This window comes from Pediculus humanus, genomic scaffold (assembly GCF_000006295.1).
Source record: "Pediculus humanus corporis 1103172107436 genomic scaffold, whole genome shotgun sequence".
Taxonomy (NCBI): Eukaryota; Metazoa; Arthropoda; class Insecta; order Psocodea; family Pediculidae; genus Pediculus; species Pediculus humanus.
In genome coordinates, this window is record NW_002987058.1 from 455,336 (window position 1) to 477,430 (window position 22,095).

Sequence of the window (22,095 nt, forward strand, 5' to 3'; positions counted from 1 at the left end):
TAATTATACGCGTTCCCAAACCTCCCCACAATCCTTTAAATCCCAACATTCTTATCTGTAATATATATAAATTTTTGCATTAATTATCGATCCGATCGATCGATCGATTCGATTCGATTCGATTCGATTTTATTATAAGGAATAAAAGGATTACCATTTGCATTGCTGTGCAACCTTGTTGTTGATTCATTTTCGATACCAATGTATCAGCCGGATGTGATACGACAGCGCAAAAAACTCCGGCTATGTAACCGGCAGCAAAAGTAACGGCTAATTGTTCTTCGTATGTACATTTTTCCCTCGGTTTTGGTACCACGTGTTCGTATAATAATTCTATCGTTCTTTCAAAACAAGCAAATTTCATCATGGTGTATGGGATTTGTCGTAGCCATAGGGGTACCAAAGATTTGTAAAATGCTTTTATTCCTTCATCTCTCCACATGGTTGGAAAACATTCCCTAAACGTTCTTCCACACTCTAACAACAAAGTTGATTATTATTTGGGGTTATGGAAGGAGGGGGGGTGGGTATATATCATTAAACGTACCCTCTGTCGTTTGTATTTTAACTTTAACAGCTTCCATTGGACTTAATGCAATATCAGCAATAAATTCAGCGCTTGCACTTGCACACAAATAAACTAAAGTTCTATAATTGTATGCATCTTCAGGGCTCAACATATTTGAATATTGTATTTTAAAAAATTCATAAAAAGCAAATTTGCATGCTCCTTGCATTGAATATCCTACAAGAGTTGGAAACCATCCACGTACCAACCTGAAATTAATAAATAAAACATTATTATTATTATTATTATTATTATTATTATTTTCAGATAAAACAATTTTTAGATCAAAAAAAATTATATTCTACCCTTTGGCTCCTTCTTCAGCAATGGTCGTTCTGAAACCACCAATCACTCCTCTATATTTATGAGGATTAACTTGTATTCTGCATTTGACAACATCCAATGGTGTGACCAAAAGATGTGTGACACCACAAGAAATTGCACCACCCAAAGCACAATACATAAAATATTCCGGGGATCCATATTCGCAACTGTATTGTGATGATGATGATGATGATGATGATGGTTTTTTAGTTTTTGAATCTGATGGAGCACAATCTGCTCTTATAAACGGACTCCAAAATGGATTTTCCTTTGATACCTTATATAATTTTTCCCACATTTTTCCTTTGTTAAATCTAATTAATACTTACGATGACAACAACAACGACAAAAATTATTATTAATAATACTTTACGATGATCTTCGATATATATTATTATATATTTAATTTTTCCATTCGATTTTTTTGTCGCATTTAAAACTTTTCATTTTTATTATTATTATTATTATTAAAATTTAGTCACCCCCGTACCAACGACGTTTTTACTACTTTTTTTTTTTTTTATTTAATTCGTCAAAAAAATAAATCACTGAAATTGTAAATATATTAAAACCATTTAACAAAAGACAATCGTTTCAAAACAAATTTTTGCGCTATTTTTTTTTAAAACAATTATTTTTATAAGTTTTTATTAATTTAATATTTAAAAAAAAAAAACTTGAGAAAATTGTAAAAAGTTAACAATTTTATTTTTTATTTTTTGCTTTATTAATTAATTAATTAACAAAAATTATTTCCCCAATAATTTTTTTTTTTTTTATATTTTTCACTTCCATGTAACGAATTTTTATGTTTATGACGTCATTAACGAAATCGAAAAAAAAAATCGTTTTCTAGAAGGCGGTGGGTTAGTTTCTCTTTTCAGTTTTACGTTTAGGCGGTTAGTTTTTTAATATCGTGAAATTAATATTATTTTTAATTACAATTATAATTATAATTTGTTATAAAGTTTGTTTTTATTGTTTATTTAACAATGTTTAATAGTTTATTAATATAATAATTATTTATTTATTTATTTTAAAGTTTTCTAAAGTTATATTCGTATACAGCTTATTTCAATTGGTAATAATTAATTATATGTTTAATTATAACTAATTTAATTTATATAAATAAAAAATCTATTATTATTATTAACAATAAATAAATATTGATCTGTTTTAAAGTTGTTAGAAAGCATGAAAGAAAGTAATAAACTGAATATTTAAAAGTAAAAAATAATTTAAATGATTATTCAAATGACGACGCCATTTATTTTTTGCGTCTGCAGAAAAAACCGCTAACACAAAATTTTTTCCCCACTACTACGTAAAATAAAAGAAGGCGGTGATTTACATTTGAAAAATGCTTTCATATGCGACTTACAGTCTTAGTTGTTTACATTGTTTTTTATCTTTATAATATAGTTTTTAGAAAAAAAAATTATTTATAATGATTATATAAATAATATTATGTATTTTTGTGTTTTTAATTTTTTATTAAAAATTTATTAATAATAATTTTAACTCGTAAGTATTTGAAAAAAAAAAAAAAATTTTTTTTTTGACGCATTTGAATGGTAAAGTAATGCAAAGTTTAGCATCCAGATTCGGTTATTAGGTATTACAGATAATAATTCAAGGTCGAAATTTATTTTATATTTTATTTCTGGATATTAATTATTCACTCACGGGATTTTTTATTTGACGTTTACCTTGTTATATAAGGTAATAAGTTTCGTTAAAAAAAAAAAAAAATTCCCGAGTTGAATTTATATGTTGAAATGTTTGTAGGAGTTAAATTTAAAATTTTGCAATGAATTACAATCACGTCCAATAAAGGAAACTGTAATTTTATTACTATTCATTATTATTATTTTTTTTTTTTAGAGGATGGGTAAATCAGATAGTGAATTAATAAATTCAGAAACTGAAGCGAGTAAAGTTTTAGAAGCAGCATTGCAACAAATGGATGGATTTATTAATGGTAAGGCCATTGCACTTTCTATATTATTTAATTATTACATTTTTTTTCTCTCGAAGGGGGAAACAATTTTAAAAGTTTTATTTATAATATCATCATCGAACAACAACAACAAGACAATTACATAATTTTTGTTAATTTTTTGTACTTTTATAAGAACATTCGGTCTATTTAACTCGATTATAACTGTACATTGTGTAAAATGTCAGTATTGTTTGTTGTTGAGCAGTTCGATATTAAAAAAAATTTTTTTAAAAAGTTACTGCTCTTGAATTATGTGTTATTGTAGTATAAAAATGTTTTTGAAATGACATGGATTTATAATTTTGTAAGTATTCAACTTATTTTTACATTTAAAAATAGTGTTAGTTGTTTTATTTAAAATTTAAGGTATCGTAATCAATAGTTTAATTTTTTTGCTCGATTTGGCAAAAAATATAAAAAGTTTTCCATGATACTAACATAACAAATAATTTAATGAATTTTATTAACATTTATCATTAAATTTTATGAATGTATTTGTTGAGTTTAAGAGAAAAAAATGTATACCAAATAACAGTAAGGAAAAAATTATCGAATATTTAAATTATAAATCAAAATTTTTTATACCGCGACGAAGAAAACTTTTCACTTTTCAACGGAAAAATCGAAGGAAAAACTAGGGAGACTCAGTGATGCCAACACAAAATTTCCACAAAGAAGAAAATCCAAAAAATTTTTTTTTTTGGAAACATGCTTTTAATGTTTTTAAACGAGTTTCATTTTAAATTTGATTTTTCTAAAAAAAAAACTGTTTCGATAAAATCAAAATGGTTTTCCCATTTTTTATAACATTTATATTAAGAAAATTGTACAAGGGAAAGCCATCGATATGATTCATGGATATTTTAATCCTTTTACAATTATCAAAAATATTATCAAATTTTAAATAATAATATTAAAGTCAATAGATATTCGATTGATTGATTGATTTGAGTCATGAATAATAATAATAATATCGAGTAAATTTATTTAAGTATCGATTAACATGTTAAGAATCTGATTTTCATTTATTTATAAATTTTTTTTTTTTTTTTTTAGCTTTAGCAAAACAAAGTAAAGTATGTCAGTAATTTTTTTAAATACAATCGACTACAAATTATATCGATGATTTTGTCAATTATCAAAGGTGTGGGTGTGTGTGTGTGTATTCACCTCTGAAGAAGTCAATTTCAAATTAAATGATTGAATCACGTCATTAAAAATATTTTTTATAAAATCAGTTAGTCAAAGCTTATCAACAAATTGATAACACGTCAAAATATGTTAAATTTAAATTAAATGTGTGTCAAAAGAAAATATTTTATTGTTCTTGTTTTGATTTAATTTTTTGTGAAAAAAATATTTAATTTATTTTGGCGGTTTTGACGGTTTTTCACGCTGGGATAAAATGTTAATAATAATAACAGGAAAGTCTTGTTATCAGTTAATAGATAGTGCGCTTGCGTTAATTTAGGGGTTGGGTTTTAATAATTTTCCGTCTTGTCAGTTTCGAATGTAAAATTGTACGTTTAAGAACAACAACAGCAACAGCAACAGCAGCAAAAAAAAATTTTTTTAAAATGAGTTCGTTAAAAAAAAAAAAATTGTATTTTTTATTATAATTCGTGAAAAAAATAAATTTATGTATATATATTTATTTTTTTAAATATTATAACTAAACGATTTATTTAAAATAAATGAAAAAATGTAAAATGATAAGAAAAATTGAATTTTATCATGACTTTTATGTTAAAATTTTAATTTTTTTTTTTATTCGCACTCTCACGATTTATGTATCTCACAACATATGTAAATACATAGTGGTAGTTTTTTTAATTATTATTATTATTATTAGAGGGTGTTTATCACCCTATTTAATATTATCAGTTAAATTAAAAGGTGTAGAGAATTTGGAAAGGGTGAATTTCTTTTAAAAACGAAATCAGCAGGGTCGTTTGTTACAAAAAAAAAAAAAATTATTTTAATTAATGACGTGATTGAATGTGAATACGCACACGCACACACACACACGCACACCTTAATAGATTGTTAAAATATTGTACGAAAAAAAAAAAAAAAAAAAAAAATTTACAACTTTAATTATTGATCAATTCAATCAATCAATATGTCGAAAAACGTTTATTATAAATTATTATTATTATTTTTAATAAAAATTTTTCCTTAGGGTTTTGTATATTTAAATAGAATGAAATAGGAGGAAAGAGAGGAGGAGTAGGAGAAGGAGGAGAAGGAGGAACAGGAACAGGAGGAGAAACAGGAGCATCATCATTTAAATTTCATTTTTCAACTTGAAACTTTTTTCATTTTTTATTATTATTATTATTATTATTATTATTATTATTATTATTATTATTATTATTATTATTATTATTATTATTATTATTATTATTATTAAAATTTTCTCCGATTCGGTTAATTATATTTATATTTAAAATTTCGAAATCGAATGTGTGAATACGTTAGAAAAATTCTAAAAATTATGACATGAATTAAAAGAATTTTTTTTTTTTTTTAATAGCAAATGAAAAAAAATTCTTTGCGGGTTTTTTGAATTTCGATAAACGACAGCAAAAAAAAAATGAAAGAAAAGTTTTAATTAAAATTTTTTTTGTTTTAAAAAAAAAATGACGGAGAAAAAATAAAAATAATAATAATAAAAAAAAAAGGGAAAGGAAAAATCGTGTTTCGATTTTGGACAAAATGTTGACGTTAAAAAAAAATGGAAAATTTAATGACGGTTGTGTGTTTGTGTGTGGGGGGAAGGTGCGGGGGTGCGGAAAGGTACGGGGAGTTAAAGAAAAAAAAGGTATCATCGAAATAAAAATGGAAAATGAATGATTTTTTGTTTTGACGTTGAAAAGGTTTGCCAAATGCTGTGTAGTAAATTGCGAATGAAAGGAAAAAAGGAAAAAATTTTTTTTTTTTTTTTTTTTCAATATTGCTTTCCTGTCAAATTCGTTTTTCTTTTTTCCAACTACGTTCGACACCTTTTTTCTCCCCCTCCTCAACGGAAAATTGAATTTTTTTTTTTTTTCCTTGCGGCGAGAAAGTGGGTTTTCTTTTAAAGGTTAAATTTCTAAAGGCAATTATCCACCTGTTGGGAAAAATTTCGTTGTCGAGTGCATTTTTACACAGCAGACAGTTTTCCAATTTTCCCATTCGTTCGTTCGTTTCCTTTTTTTTAATCTTCTCGTATTTTCCATTACTTAAATATATTTATATATATATATATATATGGGAAATTTTTAACCGAACTCATATAATTTACAACCCACCTGTTGCTAAAATAATAATAATAATAATAATAAAAGAAAATCTAGAGTTGCTGTTGTTTTTTTTTTTTTTTTGGCATTGTCATACGATTATTTATTTATTTATTTATTTATTTGCATATTTTATTACGTGTGAAAAAAATTTTTACTTTAACGTATATATATTTATTTAAATATCATTATTATCATCGTGGAAAAGTTTTTTTGGTTTGAATGACTCAGTGGTGGTGTATTAAATTGTGTTCGACGGCTTTAAATTCACCATCGGATAATACGGAAAAAGCATATTTCGAAGGTAAATTATTATTATTATTATTATTATTATTATTATTACGTACGTTAACTAACGGTTTTCATTAATGAAAAGACGAAGAAGCGGGAGAGGAGGGGGTGGGGGAAGAAAACCATAAAAAAAGGAAAATAAATTATAAATAATTCGAATGAAAGGAAATGTATGCGTGCGTGTGCGAAAGGGAAAAAATTTCTTTACCTTTTCTCCCCTCCCCTCCCCATTCTCATTCCCGTTACCCTCCCCCCCCTCAATTCCCATTCCCATTCCCATTACTCCCATTGATAATTAATAATTTTTGAAACGTGATTTGAAATAACGAAAGTGATTTATAATTATTTTATTACAGTTTTCTTATAAATAATAATAATAATAATAATGATGATGATGATGATGATGATGATGATTTCCAGGTAGTTAAACAACCACGTGTTCCCACGTGTTTTTAAAAACGCCCACAATTTATTTTTTTAGGTGAAAAAGAAGACAAACCGTCGTTTTTGATGGACGTTTCGATTTGGATTTTCCGCATAAAATCCTTTTCGGACATTTTTCCTCTTTTTTTTTTTTTTTTTTTTACGTCAACGTTTGATTTATTTTTTATTGCAGGTGTAAAACTGGATACTGGAGACATTCCAGCTTTGTCTTCCGGCTCTAGAGCCATAGTAGAAATTGCCGAAGAATTATCGAAAGCAATTTCCGAGTCTTCCTACTTGCCTTCTCTTCCGTGTTCAAATGTGGCCTTAATTATAAGAAATTGGATCAATCAGAATTCTGGCGTAAGTGAATGAATCATTATTATTATTATTATTAACCTTTTTCCCTTTTTTTTCTCGGTTGTTCGAATCGTGAAAAAGGTAAATTGATTACTTCTCTCTCTCTCTCTCTCTTTTTTTTCTATTTAAATGAAAATTATTTAGCAGTTGTGAACAATGGCTATTTTTTTCTTTTTGTTTAAAAATTTGTTTTGATTGTTTTTTTTTTTTTTTTTTGACGAAAATTGAAACGGGAGTTTTAAATGGGATTTTTTGTGACCCCTAATTTTTTTTTTTTTTTTTTTTTAAATTTCGAACAATGAATGAGGAAAATAGAAAAAAAAGAATTTTCTTTTGTATTGTTGTCCGGGGGGAAAAGGTTTTTTAAAAAAAAAGTTATTTAAATTTGCTGGGTTGAAGTGCAAAAAAGTTGGAAAATTTTCCTTTTTTTTTTTAGCTTAACTTAGCTGACCGTTTCCCAATTTACTTTGAAAAGGCAAAAAAAAAAAAAAAAAAAAAATTGATTTTCTCTCTCTCTCTCTCTCTCACTTCATTTAAAACTCTGGCATTTTTAAACGAGAGGTCATTTTAAAACTTTATTGAAAATTTGTTGTTTTGTGCAAAAGGTAGGGAAAAAAAAAAAAGAAAAAAAATTTTTTTAATTTTGAAAAAGGTTTTAATTCGAGTTACGAGAGAGACTCTGAGTTGAAAAAAAAATCGCAAATGTTTGCAAATTTTTTTTTTTTTTTTTTTTTTTACTGCCGCAAAACCTTTTCGGTTTTTTTCTCTTCCCCCCCGTCGGGATTTTAATCCCTCCCGCCTAATTCGACGTTTATTTTTTTTTTTTGCTTACGTTTTTGTAAAGGACAAACTAAAAAATATTAATAATAGGAATGGAGGTGATGATTCGTTGGTAGAATAAACTTTTCCTTTTGGTTTAAACCGGAAGGGGGGGGGAGAAAAAGAAAAGAAAAAGGAAAGTTTTTCCACGTATTAATTATCTCGTAAGTCGTCTCTTTCCAACCCCTTTGGGTAAATATTTTCCGTAAAGAAAAGTCTGATGATTTTTTAAAAAAAAAAGATTGTTGGAACAAACGTTTGTTCGATCCGAAGAAAGAGAGACAAACAGAGAGAGAGAGAGAGAGAGAAACGAAATGACTGTCGTTATTAACGAGAATTATTATTATTATTTGCGATCAAGTAAAAGAAAGAAGGAAGAAAAAGGAAAAAGGCGAGGAGGCTATTGGAGACCCCTCTCCCCAAAAAAATAGAGGAACAATTTGAGAAAATTTCGATGTTTGTTGTGACAATATGTCGTTAAAAAAGTTTACGATAAAAAAAAAAAAAAGGAAAAGTTTTCATAAGAAAAGAAAAAACGTGGATTGAAAGAAACTCGTTTGTAGGACGACTTTTCCGTTTTGTTAGGATTTAATTTGAAAAAATATATAAAAATCATCATCATCATCATCAACATCAACAACATGGACGACGACGACGACGAGAAGGAGGGAAGATCGTGTTCGATTTTTTTTTTTTTTTTTTTTTTTTTTTTTATCCGACATGTGTTTTGAATGTTTCAAATGGTTTCGGTTGTTTTATTATTTATTTATTTATTTATTTATTTTTATTTTATTTTTTGTAATGGTTTTCGTCGTCCGGTAATAAATTAGAAACAAATGTTTTCGGACGTTCGGAGATTGGATGGTATAACACAAGACTTTGATTTATTGAAACATTTTTTCTAAATAAACGTAAAAAACCTGGAAAGGAAACGCTGCCGCCGCCGCCGCTTCGACGAAGACAAACCCCGACAAGTCAAGTTAAAAGAAAATTGTGAAAAAGGAAAAACGGAGAAAAAAAATGTTTTGAGACGGAGGAGTTTCCATCATTTTCCCTTCATCGCGCGACGAATGAATTTAATAAAAATGAAAATGGGAAAAAGGAAAAATGGGAATTTTTTCATTTTGCGGAGGAAAAACACAACAAGTAAAATTTTCCGGAAATTTTAAAAATTTAAACGTAATTTTCCATCATCGTTTACGGTTTATTTTCAAGGGTGGCCGGCCCTGTCGAATTCGAAATTTTCAAAAGAGTTTTCCTCCCCCCTCCCGTTTAAGGTGGCGGATGAATGGTGGTTGGTGATCGATTTAAAAAAAAAAAAAAAATATGAATTCAAAAAGCAAAAAAAAAAAAAAAAAAATGGATGGATGGGGGAGAAAAAGAAAAATGGGAAAAAGGATTAAAATGAGTTTTCGCAAGTTTTTTTTTTTTTTTTTTTTTTTTTTTTTTTTTTTCAAACAATGGAAGTGAACGTGAGAGAGAGAGAGAGAGAGAGAGAGAGAAAAAGAGAGAGAGAGAAAGTGAAATTTTAACCTGAAATAATACGGGATGGGATTTACGGGTTCGATGGGAGGGGAGGAGGAGGGATGAAAACACCAAGCAAGTGCGTTCGTGCTTAAGGGGGAGGGGTGAAAAGGGCGTGCGTGCGTGTGCGTGTGTATTTTTTTTTTCTTCACGAAATTCGATAGAAGATTCGAGAAAATGAAAGCCTCCCCGCATGGTTTTTGAATATGTTCAAACGGTGAAAAGCTGTTGTTGTTTTAGAGTATTTTCTCTTTCACGTCGCGATATTTTACTTAGTTGATATTTTTTTTTTTTTTCATTCCCGGAAAATGTTAAGGGATTAAAAAAAAAAGCTCTTTTCCGAGACTTTACCGACGATGCGATTTTTTTTTTTTTTTTTAGGAAATTTGCTGTCGGTTATGTTTTCGATTTAAGGAAAAAAATCATCGCGAAAAATTTTTTTTTTTTTTGTTTTCATTTAATATCGCGAAGGTCGTTTTATGACGTTGTGTGACGATCCCGCTGCTGTTTAGGTTTTTAACTTCCGAAGAAAAAGGAGAGACAGAGAGAGGGGGGGAAAGGGGAGGGAGAGAGAGAATCGATTTCGTTTTTACCGATGATGGTAGTAAAGAACAATGAGTTTTTGTGTTAATAAATAAAACTTTATTTGTTTGCGTACAACGGGAATAAACGAGAAACTCCCACACACCTGAATGTTGTCTCTCCCTTTCCCCCTCTCCCCTCCTTCTCCCTTCCCCCTAACGTTTAAAAAATCATACTTAAACGGAATATAAATGATGATCGGTAGTTTGAAAAAAAAAAAACATGGTGGTAAATGTGTGTCTTGGATGATGTTTTTTTATGTGATTCGAATGAATATTTGTGTTAAACAATGATGTGGTGTTCGCCCAACGTTACGTGCGATGATAATGATGATGATGATGATGATGGTGGTGGTGGTGGTGTGATGTATGGGGAAGCCGTGGAATTTTTTTTTTTTAATTTTTCTCCCTTTTCGTTCGGTATCCCTAACGAGGATTTTCCACGGATTTTCCTTCTCGGGTTTTCGGGATTATTTAATAATAATAATAATAATAATAAACTTTTTTTTTTGCGTTGCGGCGTAAAAGGAGGGGAGGAGAGAGGGAGAGAGAGAGAGAAAAAAAAATTTAATTAAAGATTATATAGGAAATGTCCAAAAAGGGTTGTTGTTGTTGTTGTTGTTGTTGGCGGCCGCGAAATTTTTTAAACCGTATCAAGGAAAACAAAAAATTTCATTGACGATGAAATTGAATTTTTTCGAACGCATTAAATAATAATAATAATAATAATAATAATAATAATAATAATAATAATAGTGCAAAAGATTCTTCCAGAACGAGTCGCGCCTAAAATAAACATAAGATTTAAAAATAGCTTTTCATTGGGTTGATTGTTTTTTTTTTTTTAATTCTCGAGTTCCTAGTTGTTGTTGTTGTTGTTGTTGTTGTTTTGCGTGCAATTCATACGGTTTGCTTGTCTCATCTTATGCTTGTGAAAATTTATTTATGTGGGTCTGTCTGTCGATTCCGGTGGTGCGTCAGTGAAACGTTTATAACAATAATAATAATAATAATCTAGTGTACACGCACGCACGCACGCACACGAATTTAAAATTTAAATAATATTCGTTCGAATACACACACACGCCCTAACAGCAATCATGCTTCTTCCTTCCTAGTCTTGCGTTGTCAGTCATTGACGAATGCGGTACGTTTACGGAACGCACGTTCGTATTGTGCTTTTGTGTTTTTGTTGTTGTTGGGATAAAAGAGTTTTCGGTTGTGTTTGTTGTTGTTGTTTGTGTTTGTGTTTGTCTGTTCGATCCCGTTTGTTTTGTTCATATATTCGCGACGTTTAATTTTCTTATTTTTTTTTTTTTTTCCTGTAGGATTTTGACTTTTAATCTTGTTTTATATATATATTTTTTTTTCTTACGGATAAATTTATTATCGCGGGTTTAAAGGTTTTAAGAGAGAGAGAGTTCATATTGTTTAAAGGAAAAAGGGTGGGAAAAGAAGAAAGGGGAGGGGGTGGGAAAAGGGTTGAAATTGTCGGGAAAATTCTATTTATTAATTTTAAATGTAAGACGACGACGATGACGTGAAAGTTCAGATTTTTTTTATTTTCTTTTTTTATTTTCTTTTTCCTTATTAAGTTTTTTGTATATATAAATCCTTTTGTGGAAAATTTATTAATTTATTTTTATACAAATGTTTTAAAATTGTTATGTCTGCGTCGGAAAATTTTTTTCTCGTTTCGGGATTCGGGAAATTCGGGACGTAAGGAAATGGTTAGGTTTCGTCTCTTACGAAAATCGTCATCATCATCATCATGACGAGTACGACAACCATTTTGAATTGGCGTATGTGAAAATGTTTTCTTTATTCTTATCAGGTTTTCGCGTCCGGAAAACTTGTTTCCTTTTCTCGAAAAAAAAAAAAAAAATTCGGGGTTCCATAAACGATGACGATACGGGAAGAGGGATCGGTGAAGGGGTTAAGGAGGGACACGCACACGCACGCACACACGTGCGCGATGGTGGGCGGACGTTAATTTTTACGATGCGTGAAATATTTAAATTCGTTTGTGAAATTCGTATAAGGAAATGCGAGGACCGGAGAGCGGAACGGAAATAAAATGGCGACAAAATTAAATTTTGGCGAAAAAATTAAATCAAATTTGTTATAAATTTGCGTCAATCATCCGATTTGAGGAATAATAATAATAATAATAATAATGATGAAATCCCCTCGATATATATGTCTCTGAAATAATTAAAATTGATGTCGCTATTAGGACGGGAAGGGGAGGCGGAAGAGGGGAAGGGAGGGAAACGTCACACGTTCTCCAAATCGAAATCCTTTCTAGATTTTTTTGTAAAACGTTCAGACTTTACTCACTCACTTGTTTCTTTATTATAATTAATTTAAACGAAGAACGGAATGCTGCGAACGGGTCAAGTTTATTTTGTCGATAAAAGAAAACGATAAATTTTTTTTTTTTTTTTTTTTTTTTTTTCTCTTTCGCAGACTATTGTTATTATTATTATTATTAGTATTTTTAAAATGGCATGAAATTCAATGAATCGGGGATAAAAGTGTCGATGAAAGAAAGAAAGAAAAAAAAAAAGAAAGTAAAATGTGTGTGTGTGCGAGAGAGAGAGAGAGAGAGAGAAAGAAAAGTTTTCTGAATGAAAGCAATTTTCAAGATTAAGTTAAATTGTGAAAACTCATAAGTTGTTCCTTAACTTATTAAAACTTTTCCATCGAGTGTTATTTAAATATAAATAAGTAAATAAATGAAAATCGCATATTTTTTTATTAATATTTCTCTCTCTCTCTCTCTCTCTCTCTTCGTATATTTTTAGCGAAAGAGAGAGAGGGGGAACTATAAAGTATGCGAAAGAGGGAGAAAGTAGTTAAAAAAAAATTTAAAAATAATTTTTTTTCATTTGTTCACAAATTAAAAAAAAAAAAAAAATTCCAGAATGTGAAATTTATTTCAAAATGGCGTCCGAGATTTAAAACGGTTAAGAAAAAAAAATATTGATAATAATAATAATAATAATAATAGCAACAGTTTTTCGAATAACGATTTTTAAAACCATGTTATTATTATTATTATTATTAATATTTTCGGTTAAAGTTTAAGCCAAAGGTCTTTCCATCCTCTCTCTATCTCTCTTTTTTTTTCTTCTTCTTTCTCTCTCTCTCTTTCTTTCTTTTTCTCTCTTCTTTCTTTCTCTCTCTCTCTCTGTCTTGTTCCCCTTCTTCTTCCGCATTTTATTTTTCTAAGAGTTCGACTGGGATGCACGACTGGATAAAATTGTGACTGACTTAATTTTAATACGAAACCTTCCGAAATGATGAAACGTCCATTTTGTCGTTAATATTTTTTTTTTTTTTTTACTCGTCTTCTGCTTTTTTTTTGTCCATAAATATTTCGTACTTTTAATAACAATTTATTTATTTATTTATTTGTTAGTAATAAAAAAAAAAAAATGTTAAAAGGAGCGGTTAACGGTAAATTAAATAAAAAAAAAAAAAAAAAAACAATTTATTATTTTGTCATTTTATTGAACAAAGCCGGAAATGATTAGGATGGTTCATCATTAGGAGGAGGAGGAGGTTGAATTTCGTTTCAATTAATTATTATTAAATGCGTATAAGCTCGTGTATTTATTTATCGAATTTAAAATTGTGGCCTGGTACAAAATGGCGGGAAATTTGATTTTTTTTGGTTTGAATGAAATTTTTTTCTCTCTCTCTCTCTCTCTCGTCGTAGGTAGTATACTTTTCCTTCTTTAATTTTAATTCATGTTATTTGTTAATTATAGTTTAAAAAAGGGTCACCACCACACATTAGAAACAATATTAGTTTGTGTCTTAATTCGTTTCGTAAGAGCTCCTCGTCGTCGTTGCCGCCATAGTCTTTTCTTCAATTACGTTTGTGAAAAAAAAAAAAATGAACGACGTGGGTACATTTGCCGAAATAGCCAAAATGTCTGTTGGTTGGTTGTTGTTTGTTGTTTGTCGTTGCCGTCGGGAAAAAATTAATTTTTGTCTTTGTTAAGGATAATTGAAACCGAGATTAAAAATTGTTTCTTCTTCTTCTTATTATTATTATTATTATTATTTTTTGGTGTTTTTTTTTGTGTCGACTGATTGACTGATTGACTGACTGACTGACTGATTGATTGACTACTTTCGCGAAAGTGAAATACATAATAAAATGTTGCGGTTAATTATTTGAATGATGATGATGATGATGATGTCGCCATGATGAAAGTTTTTTTTTTTTTTTTTTTTTTTTGTCTTATGAAACTTTCGTTGATTGACGCGGGATTTATGTGGATTTTTATTATTATTATTTTTGTATGAGAAATGGCGTGTGCGTGAAGTTTACGGGAGGTGGGGGGGCGGAAGGAAGGATGCGTGTTTGTTTCGTTTGTTACGTTGAAAAGAAAAAAAAAAGGAAAAAAAAAGTCTACGAACCCACAGATCTTTTTTAATTAACACTTTAAATTAATCGTTAATAAGGATTTAATAAAACATGATTCACGTATAAGAGGTCTTAAAGGTCGTGTTCCTGTCCCGATAATTTAAAACTTTTGTTTTGGTTGTTGTTGTTGCGGTTGTTGCCGAAGTTGTTGTTGTTGTTGTTGTAGTTTCGACAACAATATCGAATTCGATTCGATTTTTTTTTTTATAATTTATTTTATTTAAAAAAATTTTTTATTTTTTCTTGGTATAGTTCATGTTAAATAAACTTTCAAAAACTAAATAAATAAATAAATAAAGCAGAAGAAATAATATTAATAATAATAATAATAATAGTAGTAAAAAGAAGAAGGAAAATGTTAGAATCGACTCCGAAACGTGGTAACGTGGCATCAGTCATAGCACATTTGGAAAAAAGGCAAAAAATTGATTTTTCAAAATTGGATGGAGGGAAATGTACGAAGAATGAAAATTTCATCGTCGGCGGTGGCGGTGGTAAGTTTATTATTATTATTATTATATTTTTCCCATATTGAATGGATAAATCGAGCGAAAGTTTTTGTGATTTTTTTTTTTTTGTTAAAAATCGCTTTCAAAAGAACATTTTTTTTTTTTGGGGGGGGGAGAGGTTTATAAAAATGTAAAAGAAAAATCGAAGGAGGGAGGGAAAGTAGGAGGAGGAGGAGTCGGGAGATTGAGAAGAGAGGAGGGAAAAAAAAAAAAAAAAGGGAATCCCATTTCTGTGTGTGTGTATGTTGGAAAAAGAAACGAAACGAAAAAAAAAAAAGACAGAATCAAAATGTTAAGAGTTTATAATATACTCTATCCTGGGTCACTGCCCCTCTTTTTTTAGCCATCAACAACAAGAAAAAAAAAATTTTTTTTTTTTATTTAGGCTTTAGTTAGTAGTAGTAGTTAGTTTACAACAGACTACAGGAAAACAGTTTGAAATTTTTTTTCTTTTTTTTTTTTTTAATGTTGGAAAAAAGAAATTTCGAAAAAGTCGAGAATCGGTCGTAAATAAAATGTTTAAAAGCTTTTTATTTTCGCAAAAAAGTGAGTTTGAGTTTTATCATTATTATCATTATCATTATTATTATTATTATTATTATTTATTTATTTATTTATTTATTTATTTATTTAATGGACGAAACTCGCTTCTGTGTTTTTTACGTAATGGGGAAAAAAAAAAAGAAAAAAACTTTAATAAATAAATAAATTGGCTGGCATTCCATTCCTTGAGGTTTTTAATTAAATATTTATTTTACTGGGGGGGGGGGAACAAGGTGAGTGGTAGTGGAGAGAGAGAGAGAGAGGAGAAGAGGGAGGGGGAGGAGAGGGGGTTTTGGAAAACGTGAAAAACAAAAAAAAAAAAAAAAATGGCAGAAATTTATTTTTGGAAAATTTGTGAAAACTTTTTTGTTTGTTTGTTTGTTTGTTTGTTTGTTTGTTGTTTGTTGTTTGTTTTTCGAACAATGTGTTTCCTTTTTTGGCAACCGAAAAAGAGAATGAAATTATAGAGATAAAGTCAAAGGAAACGACAGATTCGAAAAAGGATTCCTGTCGTGTTTCTCTCTCTCTCTCTCTGAAAGAGAAAAGTAAAAGTTATGTTATTGGGGGTGGAGTAAAAGTTATGTTATTGGGGGCGGGGGGAAGACAGTATCTCGTTAAGAGTAAATAAAAAAAAATGTTCTTTTGAAATCGGAATTTATATTTTTGATTTCCCCCCCCCCTCCCCATCCCAAAAAAATGATGATGATGATGATGATGATTTTTTTTTTTTTGTGAAATTTTTTAGGAGGAGAAGATTCGAGTCCTGACGAATCGACGATTAAACAAACGTGGTCCGGTTCGGTTTCCCCGGGTGTTTATTCATCCGGTTCTGATTTTTCATCCACGGATGATTTCGAAGATGAAGAAGACGCGATGGAAAACGGGAAAGATGACGAGGAAATGAATAAGAGAGAAAATGATAGGAGAAAAAGGAATTCGATAACGAAAGATTGCAATTCGGATTTTCATTGGATCGTATCGTCGTCATCCGGTAAAGGATCGGAGTCGTCTGCAACCGTTTACGAATCAGAAAAGAATAAAATGGAGGATAAAAAAAAATATAGTAATAATAATAATAATAAAAACGGTAATAAAATGTACGAGAACGAGGGGAAACGAGATTTGGTGGAGGATGAATCAAATTATTCATATTCGAGCGATCGACTACGGAAAACTTCAAATCAAACGATGCTCGTCGAATCGCTCGATATCCCGGTTCAACTTCGTCTCCCGCCTCAAAGTCCCGGAAGTTTGGACAGGAAACGTTTGAATACGTCCAGACTCGACCGAGACGTTAAATCGAGATCCACGATAGTGAGCAGGAGTCCTCAATCTTCGAGAAAATCTCACGCGAGATCTCTAGACGGAGTTAACGTCGTCGTGTCGTCATCTTTTACCGGGGACGGTTTGAAAAAAAGGGGAGACACGAATCGGAGTCACGAGGAATGGAAGGATTACAACGACGTTGAAGGAGGAGATTCGTGTTGTCAAATGAACAGAGCACTATATTCGGGAGGATTTGGATGCTGGGGAAATTATTGCGGCGGGTGTCTCAGTCATCATCATCCCCATCAGCATCACCCTCATCATCCGCATCATTTGTTACACCTTCAAACGCAGTATAGAAACGCGACGGCTTACGGAAGTTGCGAAAACATCGGCGACAAAACATCGAGGAAGAATAATTTTGGAAGTCAGAGAACTTTGTGCGAGGGAAGGAAAAAATTTAATTGGACGGATGGTCAGAATAGATTGATTTACGGGAGCAACGAATATTTATCTAATCACTGCTGTCCGACAGAAAGAGAAAAATTATATTCTATGAGGTTATCATTGGGAAAGGTCAGATAATAATAATAATAATTAGGTTTAATAAGAATACTTTACGCCATTGTTCAAACGATCACGCTAAATAATATCAATTTTCTCTCTCTCTCTCTCACTCTGTCTCTATCTTTCTTTCTCTTTCTCCAGTTCCGGAACGCATTCCGTGGAAAGGGGTTTATTTTTAGGGAATGATTTACATATATATATTATTTTTTTTTCAGTCAAGTGGGCCAGAGTTAGAAGAAAGATTAATACGATTGGAAAATGATCGGGAATCCCTACAGCTTCAGGTTTCCGTACTCACGGAGCAAGTGGATGCTCAAAGTGAAAAAATATCTGATTTGCAACAGAGTTTGGATGATAAAAAGCAACAGCTCATGAACGCGGAAGATTTGTTGCAAAGAGTAAATTAATTATTTCAATTTAACTGCTCTGCTTTTTTTTTTTTTTTTTTTTGTCTTTCTGCTTACACGTTTTGTTTTTCTTCCCACGACGACAGGAAATATTGACGAGGTCGTCGTTGGAAACTCAAAAACTCGAATTGATGTCGGCCATATCGGAATTGAAATTACAACAAGCCGCGATGGAAAGGGAAAATTACGAATTGAAAGAAGAGAAAAAAAGATATCAAAACGTTATCGTTAAACCTCCTATGATTCCTAAAAATTCTCTCCTGATGCAATCTCCTACACCTCCTCCTAGTACCGTATCAACCTCGAATCGCATGTCTCCCACCGATTATCCAATCGTTCGTAAGTCTTCGAGCCTTTTTTCCAATCAGGATTTTTCAGACTCGTCGGCGAATCAAACGTCGACGAATTCGTTTTCCGATTCACATCATAATAAGTATTTAATTAGTTCCACGCCTAATAATAAGATAGTAGGGTCGTCGTCGTCGTCGAGTCCCGTCATGACGAACGTGGATCGACAGCAACAACAGCAAAAGGATTTAATCAATTATATTTCTTCGGTGGGTAAATTTTTTTTTCAGTTAGAGGTTTTACCCGGGGAGGGAAGGTGGGAGGGAGGGAGGGAGAAAATTTCACGGGATCGTTTACTCGAATGAAAAAAATTAATTTTTTTTTAAAATTCCAGTCCCCTCAACCAAATTTAAGGAGGTCGATGGATCAATATAGCAGTCTTCCGCGTCAGAAAATACTTGAAAATCAGGGAATGAATCAGTTACCAGAATCAGTTACCGGAAGAAATCAGTCGACAACTCTTGGTAAAGGAATAACGTCACTGATAACACTTAACACTGAGAAAAGCTATTCAGCACCAAACTTAGGTGATGGGAATTTCACTGTTTTCTTCCATTTTTTTTTTTTCTTCTTCCTACCCTACCTCCCCTCCTCTCTCTCTCTCTATCTCTCTCTCTAATCATTGTTATCTATAATAAATGCATCGGTGTCGGGTGGGAGCGAGCGAGAGAGCAAGCAAGCAGAAGACGAAGGGAAAGGAAGTCTTTAAAAAAAATATTTTTTGCTTTTTTATGCTTTTTTTTTTCCCGTAACGGCTTTTAAAAATTAAGAAAATGATCGTTACTAGATTTATATTATTTCATTCATTTACTTTTATTCTGGAGTTGGCAAGGGGGGGGGAGGAAAGAGAGAAAATCTTCTTTAAATTGAAAATTTCTCAAGCTTATAAAACTTTTTGGTATTAAAAACATCTTAAAGCACGCTTATCAGTTTATGAGATAAAAAAGGGAAAATTTTCTTTTTTTTTTTTTTTTCTTAGTAGAATGAATGAAAACTTGTTGTATAAAATGATATAGATATTATCATCATCATCATCATTTCTCTTTTCAAAGGTTTTATATTCATCATTATCATTTCTTTAAGGAGCTTTGTTTAAATATTATTTATTTCCTTTTAGGATTTTTTTTTACTTTTCCTTTGATTATTTTGAACAGAAGTAAGTCGTTTTACAAAAAAAAAAAAAAAAAACTAATTTTTCCTTTTTTCCTTTTACAGCCGAAACGGAGAAACAGGGAGGAGGAGTAGGAGGAGACGATGAGGGAGATAACAGTATTCCAAATGAAGTTATAATGCCAAAGCCAATCGAACCCACATCAACAAATCAACAGGGAACAATGACGACATCTAGAAAGGGAATCAAAAAACTTTTCAACAAGTAAATTATTATTATTATTATTATCATTATTTTCTTCCGGTTTAGTAACGTAAATGAAAATGATTAACGAAAATCAATAATAGCTAATATGAATATTATTAATGAGGAGATATCATCTTTCTCCCCCCAACGACCAACACCACCGTCAACATCCCCGCCCCCCAAATAAGTAAAAATTGGGCTTTAACAAATGCTTTTCTTTTTTTTTTTTAACTTATATATGGACGACGCTTGTTTTTTTTTTTTTTTTTGGAAAAAAGCGTCTGCTTTTGTTATGTCTAATGCGCATTGTGCTTTTTTATTATTATTATTACTACTACGATCACCACCACCACCGCTACCGCTACCATTATCACCCCCGAAGAATAAAAAGAAGTAATTCGGGTAACGTTAACGATTTAGTCGGAGATGGAGATTTCAAAAGAGGACGGGTACGTGCAACCATAGGAGGACCGACAAGACTCGGTGGAAATAATTCGCAAATATTTAAACCGTGAGTATTGGAATCCGCCCATCCCCCTCCCCCCGCCATTTTTTTTTTTTTTACGTTGCCGTTATGTAAATGTTTAAGATGAACGAAAGGGGCGAAAGTGAAAAGGAGAGAACTAACAAAAAAAAGAAAATTTTTTTTTCAATTATTATTATTATTATTATTATTTTCTCTCTCTTCTTCAGGCCCGACAAGCCTTTCGCGGATTGGGACGTGGATAATCTGTGCGGATGGCTGGAAGAGTTGAGTCTCGAAAATTACGTCGGAGATTTGAGACGATGGATAAAAAATGGCGGACAATTGTTGGCGGCGACTCCGAATGAAATAGAAAAAGAATTGGGTTTGAAAAATCATCAAATGCACAAGAAAAAACTTTTGCTCGCGCTCCAGGAAATGAATGAGAAAAATTCGGAATTTGATGAATTGCTTAAACCCGCAGGATGTTTGGACACGGCTTGGGTGAGAATTATCGAAAAATCGGCGAATCGCGAGAATCGATCGATTTGTAAATCGATTTTTTTTTTTGGTTTTAAAGGTTTTGCGTTGGTTGGACGACGTCGGACTTCCTCAACACAAAGAAATTTTCTTAACGGCACGAATCGACGGACGTATGCTTCATAGGTTGACGATGGATGATTTGGCAACAATGCACATAACATCAGCATTGCACGTAGCTAGTCTTAAAAAGGGTATCAAGGTAAGAGAGAGAGAGAAAAGGATTTGCTGTCGCTCCTGTCGTCATTCCTTTAACTGTTGTTGTTTGTTAAAGGTGTTAAGAGAATATAAAATGGATCCAAATTGTCTTACCAGACGAAGCGTTCCAGACGAACCACCCCCGACGGCAGCCGACGTTGCATTATGGACAAATCACAGAGTCATGGAATGGTTGAGAGTCGTGGATTTAGCTGAATACGCGCCTAATTTAAGGGGATCCGGTTAGTTTTCTTTTCTATTATCATCTTCGTCATTTCAATTAGTTTTACATTTATTATTATTATTATCTTTTGGGTTCTTTCAGGTGTTCACGGAGCCTTGATGGTCTACGAAACGAAATTCACGGCAGATTTGCTAGCGTCGTTACTTAACATTCCGCCGAACAAAACGTTGCTCCGACGTCATTTGAACACACATTTTAAAGAATTGCTCGGGAGGGAAGTCATACAAGCGAAAAGGGAAGCGGAAACAACTTTGGGATACATTCCGTTGACGCCTTCTGCCAAAATCAAAGTGAGTCGATCGATCAATCGGTAAAAACAATATTATTATTATTATTATTATTATCATCGTTAACTTTTTTTTTCTTTTTCTTTCTTTTTGGTTCATCGATTTTGTTTTGGATGCAGGCCGTTAAGAAACCGCAATTCACGTTGAAAAGAAAAAAGAACAAACAAGATGTGGATTATGGGGATTTAGTTTGTCCTCTCGACGACGGGGCTTCAGGTGAAAATCCGAATTTCTCGACTAATGCTTGTCCTCTTAATGCAAATGGTGGCGGTTTCGGAGTAAGTCGCTTAACTAACAATAATAATAATAATTAACAATTTAACAAGTCGCGGGTGGGGCGGGACGGTCGGGCGAGCGAGGGCGGGGAGGAGGCGGGGCAGGAAAGGGGAATCGACTAACAAAAGAAAAAAAAATAATAATAATAGAATGCTTGCTTGAATTTACGAAAAAAAAAAAAAAAAGGGATTGCTTGGGAATGATTCTGGATGACCATTTTCGAAGAAATAAAAAAATTTTTGTTTGTTTGTTATTTCAGGGGACGAAAGAGAGAAGACACGTTCCGGATGTTTGTCCACTCACTGATCCTTCGCCAAGGGTGAGTCTCGAAAATTTTATTTTTATCTCTTTCTTTCTTTCTTTCTTACTCACTCTGTCCTTTTTTTTGTTTTTAAATAAGGAATCTCCGATGACGACGCGTACTTTACGGATTTGACCCGAAAATCGGATTAATAATAATAATAATGATAATAATG

General features: G+C 31.2%; 4 protein-coding genes across 4 annotated transcripts; 3 read left to right on the forward strand and 1 right to left on the reverse strand.

Moving 5' to 3' along the window:
• Nucleotides 1–3: 3 nt before the first annotated feature.
• Nucleotides 4–1,190, reverse strand: Phum_PHUM087300 (phosphate carrier protein, putative; the record flags this gene model as incomplete). Its single annotated transcript, XM_002423780.1, has 4 exons — nt 4–33; nt 155–477; nt 548–777; nt 874–1,190. The coding sequence occupies 4 exons, from the start codon at nt 1,188–1,190 to the stop codon at nt 4–6; spliced, it is 900 nt and encodes a 299-aa protein (XP_002423825.1).
• A 5,207-nt stretch (nt 1,191–6,397) lies between these two features.
• Nucleotides 6,398–7,264, forward strand: Phum_PHUM087310 (uncharacterized protein; the record flags this gene model as incomplete). The annotated part of the gene is made up of 2 exons (XM_002423781.1): nt 6,398–6,479; nt 7,083–7,264. The coding sequence occupies 2 exons, from the start codon at nt 6,398–6,400 to the stop codon at nt 7,262–7,264; spliced, it is 264 nt and encodes an 87-aa protein (XP_002423826.1).
• Nucleotides 7,265–14,969: 7,705 nt separating this feature from the next.
• Phum_PHUM087320 (uncharacterized protein) lies at nt 14,970–15,532 on the forward strand (the record flags this gene model as incomplete). The annotated part of the gene is made up of 2 exons (XM_002423782.1): nt 14,970–15,108; nt 15,516–15,532. The coding sequence occupies 2 exons, from the start codon at nt 14,970–14,972 to the stop codon at nt 15,530–15,532; spliced, it is 156 nt and encodes a 51-aa protein (XP_002423827.1).
• A 1,007-nt stretch (nt 15,533–16,539) lies between these two features.
• Nucleotides 16,540–21,741, forward strand: Phum_PHUM087330 (uncharacterized protein; the record flags this gene model as incomplete). Its single annotated transcript, XM_002423783.1, has 13 exons — nt 16,540–17,508; nt 17,715–17,897; nt 17,993–18,463; nt 18,589–18,781; nt 19,372–19,410; nt 19,470–19,629; nt 19,994–20,122; nt 20,305–20,578; nt 20,655–20,816; nt 20,889–21,054; nt 21,138–21,346; nt 21,463–21,621; nt 21,670–21,741. 13 exons carry the CDS (start codon nt 16,540–16,542, stop codon nt 21,739–21,741), a joined length of 3,186 nt encoding a protein of 1,061 aa, XP_002423828.1.
• Between the last annotated feature and the right edge of the window lie 354 nt (nt 21,742–22,095).